The sequence below is a fragment of the Passer domesticus genome, chromosome 5, assembly GCF_036417665.1.
Source record: "Passer domesticus isolate bPasDom1 chromosome 5, bPasDom1.hap1, whole genome shotgun sequence".
NCBI lineage: Eukaryota > Metazoa > Chordata > Aves > Passeriformes > Passeridae > Passer > Passer domesticus.
The window spans coordinates 11,143,089-11,155,197 of record NC_087478.1 but is presented as its reverse complement, the minus strand read 5'-3'; the positions used below and the strand labels follow the sequence as shown (position 1 = coordinate 11,155,197).

Sequence of the window (12,109 nt, the reverse complement as noted above, 5' to 3'; positions counted from 1 at the left end):
AGCAAGCTGCAAAGTTTTGATTGAGCAGGCAAAACAATTAACCTACTGGACAGGAAATCCCAGTCTATTTTTTTTCTTTGAGGGATAGGGAAGACAGGGACCAGGCTGACTGCTGTCACTGTTTCTGCTGGCTTTGGCTGTCACAGGTACATGGACTTCTGACTCCTCATTATTTACTGGTTTTGACTTTGTGCCTCAATTGTATGCAATCACTAAAGGTGAGGTGCTGTACACACAGCAATATGAGTGTTGCAATGAGAAATACCAGAGTACTTCTCATCTCCAGAGCTGGTATTTAACTTTTGACACTATATCCCACCATACAATCCCTTTTCAAGCAGTGGGGGAGGGTTCTTTGTACCTTTATTGACTGCAAGACACTAGTCCCCTTCTCTGTTTCTATTTTGCAGTTATCACATTCTATTTTCTGAATCTTCACGCAGCCAGTCCCTGACGTTTTGATATCCAAATCTAGAATTAAAAGAGTTTTATTAGTAACAGAAAAAAAAAGTCAGATATCTTTAACATAGTATTTGATCATGTTACCCAGTAACCATACAAGTAAGGAAAAAGAGCAGCTTCTTTGTTACTAAAAACCTGCTTGCTGTGTCTGGCCATGCACTGTCAACAGCAGGAATTGTCACTATTAGCTATGGACACAAACTTTGGTAAGCCAATGTTTGAGCCATACAGCTGAAAGAATGAACATAAGGAAGAAGAATTTATGTAACCTGTGGCAAGGAATCAGCAGGGTGTTCAGTGAACCTTTAGTGAAGTCTCATCTTTTTTCTTTTTTAACTCCACCTCCATCTCCTATCTACCCCAGGCACCAATTCCATTAGAATTCTACTTACACCCTTGGGCACCCTGACACACAGGTTGGGGTAGAAGGTTGGCAGGTGTCTGAGCCACGTGTATGGAATGATAAGGTTCAACAGCACAAATAAGGTTCACACAGGCCTTGCTGCTCCCCTAGCCAGCAGCACAGCCCCAGACCAGGCACAGAACATTGGTGTGTGTCATTCTCCCCAGGCTTTGCAAAGCCTGACATTCTCCTGGCATGAAGAAGCACGTCTGCCTCTAGCCTGAGTCACCTCACCTTGCTACTGTTCATAGACTCCCACAAAGAAAAATCACCAGGTCCTGAGAATAAGATGCAGGGGCAGCAAAACATTTTTCTGCTGCTTGTCTCACCCTTGGGTTCAAGGAATGGGAAGTAGTTTGAGAATGTACAGTCTGGGGATTCTGTCTATATCAATAATCATTTCTATACTGTATAAATAACCATCAAAAGGTAAAGGCAGGAGAGGAAAAAAGTGGTTTTGTTCTTCTAAGGATAAAAGATAATAAAGAAGAAAACAAAAATTGAACAGCAATCAGAAGTGTTTGCTGCAAGACACAAGTGAAGAACCAAGATCTGACAGGATCAGATAGAGAGCCCAGTTACTGCCTAAAGGAAAGGAGATTATTTGGTAAAGAAACTGTCCTTTAAGCAAATGTGAAAGTCTTTCCTTCACTGCCACTGCCTGCTAAGGTTATCAGAAAGATGAAAAGAATAATCAGAATTTACAAAACAAGCTTTTCCCCAAGGAGATTCCCAAGTGAGACCTGTGACCCAGCAGAGCCTGAAGATCAATACCATCACAGTGCTGCCCAGGACAGCAGTGTCCTCCTGTCCTGCCTCCTGGAACCATGACAACAGTAAGCTTCAGACCACGAAGGCAAGAGACTGAGAGCTCCAATTAACAACAAGGGGAAGTTTTGTCACCTGGCAAACTAGAGAATCCAAAAGACAGAGCTAAAACACAGGATCTTTGCAGCAAGCATGCTCCTTATGGCTGCAGTAAGCCAAAAGGTTAAATTGAGTGAAGGATGTAGACCACATTCAAAGGTTAACAATTCCTTAAGAGAAAAGACTATAAGAGATAAACTGGAAAGCAATGTTGTTTTTGAACAAGCTGTCTTGCCCAAACTGCTCAATTCACCCACTGGACAACTGCATGGTGCCTGGGAAGGTCTACAGCCAAGACTTCTGCTATTCTGCTTTCTGAGAAGAGTCCCAAAAGCCAGTTTGCCTGTGCAAATCTTTGAATTCAATCAGCTTGAAACCCTCCTGCTCTTACAAGGGACAGGAAAAGGCTTGAGAGTGCTTGGTTAGTCATGATACAAACCCATTAAGACTTTTACAAGAATAAGGTTAATAAAAAACCTTCTGATCCTGTAGAGCACATTATTGCCATCATTTGAGAAGGCGGGTTAGTAGTGTAATCCTAGCTATCAAAGATGGGCGCTAAAAGAGGACCAAAAGTCTGGAAATTCATAAACAAGTCATTAAGAAACACCAGAGACTTCTGGAAGTACACTTTGTGCCTTGATTCTCTGCAGTCACACCACTTTGCTAGCCTATATATAACAAAAATTAGTGGACAAGGAATTCAGCCCCTCTGTCTCTTTCCTTCTGAGCTCTCAAACCAAGGATAAACAGCTCCATAAAGATGCAGACTGAAAGCTGGATGATATTGCCAAGGAAATTTTAACAAGGAGGAACAAGATACAATCTGTTTTGGTGCCAAAACTCCAAAAATAGCCAGTTTGATTCCTCCCTAGCAAAGACAGGGCTGAAGCCAACTTTAGCCACATAAACCACAAAGAATGCATGAAGATCTTTGTGGTGTAAAAGACTTGTATCAGAAATTAAAGTATTTAGGAAAAAAGAAGCACTTTGGTATCAGAATACAGGCAGGGGTATCCCAGGGTATTTAAGCACCTCCGTTATTAAAATGCCTTAAGATATAATACTTGAAATAGACTGGATAATTATTTCTTTCCAGATGACTCAGCAGCCCTAGACTACTAGAATTATCTCAAATTATGGTTATGCAAGCCCTCAGTACAGTTTACTTCTGCATACTCATGCAGTCAATGTACAGTAATCAGAAATCAAAGGGCTGGTTTCAGGTTTAATCAACACATGCAAAAATAAATAAGCTTGATTAAACAGAAGTTCCTTGACATCTGCCATCGATGAAGGTTAGATGTTTCAGAGAAGATAATCAGATCATGTATGGTATTGAAATCCTAAACAGAGCTCAGAAAACAGACACTAAGACAAACAGAGGGTCTTTTGGTACTTGCCCTACTTGCTTGGAGATGGCCTTTGGTTTAAAAGGCATATTTAAGCTCAGCATCTTCCACACATGCTCTTCATTCAGGCTCTGAGGAGCTTTAGACAACTTGCAGCTTCCTGGATGAGCTCCAGCCCAAATTGCGAAAGCTGTTATGAAATGCCTTAACTTCCAAAGTGAAGAAAACAAGAACACTGAAAAGAGATGCACATCAACCTCTCACCTTCCTGCAGCTAAGAGACCGATAGAGCTCAGGCAGAGCCACCTGAGCAGAACAGAGCTAACATCTTCCTCATGCATCCAAGGAAAGCAGAGAAAAGCCAAAGTGTTTTATAGAGGAACAACAGCTCCTTTCTGTTTGAGATGTGCTTCTACAAGGGATAAGATCTTTTGTTTACGTAATGATATTTAATGGATAATTCTTTTCTAAATAAATAAACGGAGCAACTCAAGCACAAATACTCAGAAAGTCAAAAAAAAGAAAAAGAAAACTAGAGCTGAAAGGACACTTAAAAGTAGAACTCAGTACAAGCAAAAATTCTACTTCACTGAATAAAAACTTAAAACAACCAAACCCAACAAGCTTACATTTTTGTAAATACATGTCTAGATGCACCCAGATGACAGCATGAACAATACTAACATCATGCCAACCATGGGGTGACAAAGAGCCACTTGTGGAAGGACATTACAATCCAAGATTGTCCAGGGAACCTGAGTTACATGATCTTACCACAAACCCAGGTGGAATAGCTTAGAAACCTACAAAAAAAAAAAAACTGTCTCAAGAAGAAAGCCTTGAGACTTTCTTCTTGAGAAAAGAAGAAAGTGTCTGCAGTGCTGGCTGACATTCAGAATACAGTAAGAATCTCAAAGACAGGACAACAGTGAAATGATTGCTTTCCATCAATCAGGATTCATTATCAAGACTATCAGAAAGATTCCTCACACTGAAACCCTTTATGAAGATTGAAATTCTTCACATCTTAACACAATGAATTCTGCACCTTGAGAATGACCAGCTCTGGACTTGTAATAGTCACTCAGAGATCCTGGGAAACTGAAAGAGTAAAGGATAACAGTAACCAGACACACCTGAGAACTGAAGGGTAATAAATGAGACACTGGGTTTGATTCTCACCAATTATGGGATGCACTCTGTCACTGTGCTACAGACAAGCCAAGGTAATCTTTGTGCCTTCCAAGAAAGGGAGGAAAAAAAAAAAGTAAAAAGAAGAGCTGTAGAGATAGCAACTGAAAATTCTCAGGTAAGAGTCAAGACTACCAAACTCCTGGACAAGACAGCCCAGCTACAGTTCAGTGACTGAGCCAATAAATAGAGAGGTAACAGCTGATCTGTTTAAGAGAACCAACTTGGACTTTCAAATGTCTTTAACAATATCCTTAGTTCCATATTGTCTTTCAGCTATAAGCTGTGCACCACCTTCAGCAGTACAAGATGCTGGAAATCAGCACAAAGAGCAAGGCTGAAAACTTTAAACAATGACACCAAATTATTCAGACTAGTTAAAAACTCACTGACAAATTGCAGGAGGACCTTGGAATACCACATACTCAAATGATGAATTAGCAGGAAACTAAATTGTGGGACTCCATCAGGAGTTTACCAGGAAGCTCTCACCCTGAAACTGTTTCCATGTCTAAAGGGACACTCAGCAGAGAGATCCACTGAGGGGTAGAGCTGTATCAGGCTCTGAAAATCCTGTGATGAAAACAGTTGACAGCTAAGACAATGCTTAGATGAAATATCATTTACATTTCTTCTGTTCTTACTCTTCCCTGAGCATCTGTTTATGACCAGAGCCAGGGCAGTGGCTGCTGGAGTCATGGTCATTCTGTATTTAGTTACAGAATACTTGTGCATATATCAGTTGCTAGGAAACAAAACAGACCCTAAGCTGTGATAAACATATTTAAGAAACACCCTTTCAGTTATAAGCAGTGTTTAAAAAAATTAAATTATAGGGATGAGTAAGACTGGAAAATGTGAGAATGATGTTATGTCAAACCCATAGATCTTCTCCATTTTTAATTATATACAGTTCAGGTCCTTCTAAAAGAAAACAAGAAAAAAACCAAAACACATTGCAGAATTTTCCCTAAGACACAGAGTGGGGAAAAAAGTAAAGTAAGATAAAAGGTGCAGGATGTCTTTGCCGTATGTAACATCATATTCTACAAAAGTCATAGATTACATGTATGAAGAGTAAGCAGGGTGGGATTATTCATCATTTCTCATATCACAACTGCAGCAGGGCATTAAAAAAAATAATGCAGCAGTCTTCAATAACTTTAAGAAAACAACAGACCAGGTGCATTGTACATCAAAAAGTTCTTCCAGCATGATGAAACATTCTGCACTGTATAGGAAATTGCCCAAAAACAAAGACGCATTAGTGACTGAACACAGATCTCTTGAGTTTGTACTCCCTAAACTCAGGGCCACTGTCAGAGCTTCACTGTCAGCTCAGCAGAGATGCTTATTGGCTTCAGCCACTACAGCTGCTCTCCCAAACTTGTTCCACACAAGAAACCCTGCACAGACTATAGCCCTGCGCCCAAAAAGATAACGCAACGCTTGTGCAGGACAAGGGAGCCCTTCTCGGTACTCCATGCAGGCTCTGGTGCTTTGGGGAGCACAGCGGGCGCCGCCGGGGCGGCTGCGGGAGCCGAGGATGCCGCCCGGGAGCCGAGCCCGAGCGGAGCCGCCAGGCACGAAGGACAGCGAGGCTCCGGTGTCCCTCCCAGCTCGAGTCCCAGCACTGCTGGCAAAAGGGGCAGCGACCAATCCCGAATCCAAACACGCGGGAGCACAGGAAACGGGACGGGGCGTTCCGAACCGGCGCGACGCCGACTCCCAGCCCCGGCTCCCGGCCCGGCCCGCGATCCCCGCCACTCACCGAACTTCACCGGCGTCCGCACGTCCACGGCGGCCTTGCTGTCCACGCCGTCCGCCTCGATGGCCACCTGCCCCAGCGCCTCGTCGTGCTCCACCCGCACCGCGCCCCGCTCCCGCTCCCGCCCGGGGCTGCCGCCGCTCACGGCCACCAGCACCCGCTCCGCGCCCGGCCAGCGCTGCGGGTCCAGCGGGCGGACGCTCACCTGGCACGGCAGCCGCACCCGCAGCCGCCCCCGCGGGCTCACCGACAGCGCCCACTCCCGCGGCGGGCCGGGGCCGCTGCGACCGCGCCGGGGGACGGGCGGCGCCCACTGCCCGCCCGCCGCTCGCACGGCCAGGGCCGCCCAGCGCGGGGGCAGCGCCCGCATTGCCGCCGGCAAGGCGAGAGCGCCCGGGAGCCGCGCCGGGAGAGTCGGGAGCGCCCGGGAGCCGCGTCAGGAGAGTCGGGAGCGCCCGGGAGCCGCGCCGGGAGCGCCCGGGACGGGACGAGGCCGCTGCTGACCCCCGGCCGGTCACGTGGCGGGGCTGCACGCGGGGAGCGGCACCGGCGCGGCCGGTAAACAGGCGGTGGCTCCGCCGCGGAGCCTCCTGGGAGCCGTAGTTCCACACCGCGCGGAAGGAACTACAGCCGTGCCCACGGGCCTATCGGAGAGCGGGGAGGGCGGGGCATTGCCCAGAGTCTGCGGCTATTGGGCGGTGGGTCTGGACGCTGGAGCCAATCAGAAGCGCGGGCCGCTGAGGCGGGCGGGAGGCGGCGCGCGGGTTGCCATAGCGACGGGGACGCCGCTCGGCCGGGCCGGGCTGTGCGGCGCCGGGAGGAGAGCGGGCACCGGGGCCAGGAGAGGCAAAACCGCCGCTCCGACGTCGAGCCGGGAAGTAAGTGAAGCGGCGCCGCCACAGCCTTGCTTGAGGAGTCCCTGAGGGCCGGGGGTGCGAGCCCCGGGCGGGGCCGTGTCCCGCGTGAGGAGACGGGGCCCGCGGGCGGCCCGCCCGCCCCCGGTGCGCTGCGGCCTGCAGCCGGCCTGCGTGCGGCACTGGCCTCCCTCAGCCGGTGTAGGAGCACTCTGGCGTGATAGCACAAAGCACCAGAATCGCTCTCTGTCAGTAACTTTTGGTCCGTAGGTCAGGCGTTGTACTGCTTTTTAGCAGTTCTGAAGCCACGCAAATAAATAGTTTCCTGAGATCTGTGCAAATACACCATGACACAATTGTCCTTCCCGGGGTTTACACACAAGTAACCATTTAATTCCATTTAAAAGACTCTTCTGGACTTTGTAGCCCACATTATCATATAACAATTTTAAAAAATGAGGTGGGGCATGTGGGCAACAGATGATGTACAGTCAGGGGCTGAATTCTAGTAATAGTTGTTGTTTACTGCCAATAATGAGAGAGAAAAATGCACAGAAAGCTGCATTGTCTTAGCAAGATTGCAACACAAGTAATAATGAAATCTGGACCTGTTACTTAATTCCTGTCTCCCTTTTGCATTCCATGTGTTTCTTTTTCATAAATAACCATGCAAGCATGATACTTAGTCATCAAATACTTTTCATCTCATTAGCCCTATTTCCATTTCTGTCACTGTCTGGTTTTGATTATTTATGAATCTGAAATGACATCTCAGTGTCCAAGAGGAAAGAAAATTGCCCTATTTTTTTGGTCTGTCAGTAATTTTCACTGTGGAAAGTTTAATGAAGATTCATATTCACCAATAAAGCCCATCAAGTTAAATTATTGCATTGGTTTCCATTACTCAGTCTCAAAAGATCATTAGGCTAAACACAAAAAAGGCTAGCCTGTTTTATGATAGTCTAGTATACGAAATTGAATTCTAGAGAGTTAAAAAAGTATAAAAAATATCTTGGGACATGATGGAGGCTGGAAGGTTTTTTTTTCCCAAGTCTTCAGAGATAGTGGATTTTGGGAAAGAAATCTACAAAATTCTCACCCTTGAGACCAATACCAAATTTGGATGTCAGATTGTTTGTCAAAGGAAAGTTACAGATGTGCAACAAGTGTGTTGCAATGTGCTGTGACTCCACTAGATGACAGCCAGTTCAGCAAATAACTCTGAGCTCCCACTGTTCCGAGGGAATCCGGGCCCTGGAGAGGTGGGGTCACTGCTGCCCCCCTTTCTCCCTGGGTCAGTGCTGCTGTTCCTGATCCTCCACGCCCACCTCCCCTGCTGCTTTCCCACAGCCCCCTTTTCCTCCAGCAGCTTGGTATTTGATGCTCCTCACATAGGCAGGGGTTTGTCAGCACCCACAATCTGCACTAAAATGTGCTCTGCATCACCTTACTGTTGTCAGGCTTTGCAGAGTTGAGAAGTTAGTTCAAGAAACAATTCCAAGGTGTTTAAGCCTCAGTTGTGTTTGTATTTCACTGTCGCTGTTGGGTTTTCTCATGGCATACAGTCTAAGCATGCATGGTTAAAAATACTGAACAAAACAGAGAAAAGGTAATTACTAGGAAGAAGTTCTTTCTCCATCATGTGTTTAATGTTTTACTTATGTCATCTATATTTTTTCCTATATTGATTCTGTTTCATTTTCATGCTTTTGTTTGGATCAGCTGATATAGGATGTAGCAGACTCCAACAATGAAAGAATATTTATTTATTTACTTACTTACTTACTTGTTTCCCTCTTTCATTTTTGATTTGTTATTTGCTAGGAAAAGAAAGCTATATCAAATTTATAAGTGAAGATATAATTAGAACTCCACTTTTGATAGCTGCCTGATTTCATAGTGAATTACAATCCTTATCTGCCATTTTACCACATATTGGTGTTGTATGCCAAAGAATATTCAGTATTTCATGCAAAAGATCAAAAAAACCCCTAGAATTCATAGAAGTTCTTTAAAGTGTTTTAAAATAGATTTTAAGCCAAAGCATTATCAGATGCAATTTTAGGCTAAGGTGAGAGAGCGATTTCAAGGAACGAGGAATTAAATAAGAGGTATTTACAGGAGAGGCTGTAGAAGGAATACATTTTTCTAACTTTTGTGTTTGGAATTCATCACAGAATAATCACAAACTGCTGCAGGTACCCCCAGGGTATAAACTTAGTCTGCCTGGGCAGAATTAATTTTACCCATTTGCTAAAATTGTAATGAAGAAATAATGTGACTTCACTTGGGAAAATAGGGCCACCTTTATTTTTATTTTGGGTTTTTTTAGTGGTGCATTTCTGAACTGCTTCCTTGAATCTTCTTAGTTCTTTAGGTCTAGGGTTCAGTAGGTAGGCAAATTAGGTTTTGTTTCCTCCTCTGTACTTTAGCATGGCAAAGTACGCAATGGTTTGGATTTCAGGGATTTTCTTGTTTGTCTTTACCAGAAATTTTCTGAGGAAAGTTCCTCAAGGAAACCACGTGAAATGGGAAGTGACAAATCTTACCATTCAAATTCTCTTTGTCTTAGGCATATCTAATTAGAACTCCAGCAGAAAAGTCTGTGTGTGGCTCAGGGTGGCTCTTTCCCAAACAACAGAGACTTGAAAACAGGGGAAAACAGCCGAACTCATGACAGAAATTGTTGAGCAGAGGTAGAAATTGTTAGCAGTTTATGTTTTTCTCTCATTTCCCCAAAGTGGTGAGGTTGTACAGTCTAATCAAACAATCCATTCTGATTCACATGCCTTTGATAATGTCCTATTGTGCATGATGTTGTTTTAAATTCAAGTATTGTTTAATGTTGGTGTGGTTTTGTTCTTTAAAGACACACCTATTCGTGCTGAAGCACAGGCTCCACTCAGTTAAAACAGAAGGGGGTTTTAACTTTAGGGGAAAAGCATTAAAAAAATTTTTAGGGGGTGGAAAGAGGATCACTGTGTGATAGAATAAATCTATGGTGCTCCTGATATCAATAGTATCTGTAGGTCTCATCCCTTCTCTTTGAGGAGGACATGGTAGAACTGAAAAAGTTTTGGAGAAGGATCAGGACAGTGGAAGGCAGAGAAGGGCTTTCATGCCAGTGACAGCAGGTGGATTGCCTGCTTCAGCCTAGAAAAAGGATTGTCAAATGATGATTCAACATTAGGGATAAACCTAGTGGCATAGAAAAGTTGTGATTATTCAATGATTCATCCAGTAAAAAAACTAGGTCACATCAAGAGCCATATTCAAAAGCAACAAGAAGCTCTGGTTACTCATACTGAGGTAAAATGAAGATCTCCATTCCCCTGCGTTTTACCAATACTGAAAGTTTTGAGTGAGTTCAAGGAGAAAGGGGGTGGGTTCATAGAAGCATCACCATACCATGACAGGGGGGTACTTCTCTCCCTCCCCAGGCATCCCGCTCTGGGCTGGAAGTGTGCAGCTACCTAATTCACCTTCATACCTGCATCTCTTTATGCTCAGAATAAAATTTTACTACTTTTTGCATCTGTCACTGAAAATAACAAATGCAGCTAAATGTCACCTACCTGAATTCTGCACTGATTTGTGCATGAACATTGCTGTTTACTAGAGAGAGACCAAAGTAAAGATGCTGAAATCAGTTTGGGGAATCTGAGTTCAGACTTCTGTTATTATTGCTGCCCTGAAGTTCTTTCACAAGACAATTCTCAGCCTGATTTGACCCAGGTTCCAAAACAGCTTTGTAATTCCCGTCCTCTGCAATTCTGTGTCTTGGATCAAGGCTGCGATATCATTTGCAGTTCTACAGTTTGCAAACATTCTTACTTGTTGGGCTATTCTGTGAAGTTAGATATCATGACAACTTGTAGTCCTATTTCAATTAGACAGTTTATTTAGCAGATATTGCAAAGACACAAATTTTCCACTTTGCTTTTTGAAGTTTATAGATCCAATTTAATATAAGCTGAATTATATATTTAGTAATGTAGTAGTTAAGGGAAGAATGCTAAACTTAATGTCTCATAAACCCACGTATGTTTTGTTTATTTCTGCCCCCTCTTAAAACCACGTGGAGACAAAGGCTTGTCACACTAGCTGAGGCTAATGGTTTTTCTCTGTCTCATCTTTCTGTAGCTGTTTCTTAACATAAAACTATAAGCTTTTCCGATTCAGAAGATTTTTTTCCATTCTCTCCCTGCCCAGCAAACTGGAGTCTTGGTGAGGACTCTTTTGCACTACTGTACCAGGAGGAGGTATATTTTTGACTGATGTCAACTCTATGTTTCACATACAAGTATTGATGAATATGCCTACACCCATGAAACTCTCACATTTTGGCATTGTTCTACTCAGAGTTTCTGCCACAGTGCTTTTCCCTCTGTCTAAATTCTAAGTTGAGAAGAAAAAATAAAGCAACAGTAGCCACAAACACAAAATGCATATGCTAAAATATTCAGCAGTTCTTTACAGATGAAAATCACTCGCCATTTATAAATATGTATACATGTTTATGTACAGTAACTCAGAATTTATTTCTTGGCCTCTATGATGTTTACAGTTATTTCACAATGTTTTGACTCCTCCAGGAGGGATCATGAAATTGCTTTTTTTTCCATAAGCAAATACAGACACTGAAAGCTCTCTGAAAGTCAAAATGTTCCTGAAGGAATTCCAAACAGTACTGAAGAAAGTAATAACCTTGCCAGTTTAACTTGCACTACCTTTACTTGCACTTTACCTTTACTACATTACCTTTACAGACAAGTGGCTTTTCAAAAGGTGAATACAAATGACACAACATTTTTGTATCCATTTTCCCACCACAATTATAAAAAGAAATTATATTTTTCTTATCTGTCAGCTTTCTGGCTGTAGAGTGGCAAATTGCACTGTCCATCTCATTGAAAAGATCTGGTGTATATTATAGAAATTGTCTCAACATTTCTTCTTAATTTTATTACAGTTTTAATTTTGGTTGTCCTTGATTTATAGTGAGATACTCTCTTTTAAAAAAGAGAAAGGTTTCCCGTATATTATGTGAAATGCTAAATAATGTCAAGACTGCCTAATTTGAAGAGGATTCTGCATCTTTGGCAGCTGGGTTGGGTTTATTGTGATGTGGTTCCATAGCAGAGTACAATGTGTTCTGCATAATAGCTAATGTAGAAAGTCCTTCTGGTGTCAGGTGAACATTTGCAAAAGT

At 43.4% G+C, this 12,109-nt stretch overlaps 2 protein-coding genes across 4 annotated transcripts in view; one reads left to right on the top strand and one right to left on the bottom strand.

Moving 5' to 3' along the window:
- Positions 1–6,577, bottom strand: part of FAM185A (family with sequence similarity 185 member A) — a 35,179-nt gene extending 28,602 nt beyond the window's left edge. The window contains exons 1-2 of one of the 2 annotated variants that reach the window (XR_010363424.1): positions 6,047–6,577; positions 362–471 (exon numbers count right to left, since the gene is read on the bottom strand). Coding sequence is in view for 1 of the 2 variants with exons in the window: in XM_064421957.1 (XP_064278027.1) it covers positions 362–471; positions 6,047–6,413 (477 nt within the window). In the remaining variant the exon portion in view is untranslated. The remainder of the gene's footprint in view (positions 1–361; positions 472–6,046) is intronic. The other variant, XM_064421957.1, reaches the window with a different exon arrangement.
- Positions 6,578–6,799: 222 nt separating this feature from the next.
- The window catches only part of CCDC146 (coiled-coil domain containing 146), a 69,076-nt gene continuing 63,766 nt past the window's right edge, over positions 6,800–12,109 (top strand). For both annotated transcript variants that reach the window (XM_064421931.1, XM_064421930.1), the window contains exon 1: positions 6,800–6,921. The gene's annotated coding sequence lies outside the window, so the exon portion shown is untranslated. The remainder of the gene's footprint in view (positions 6,922–12,109) is intronic.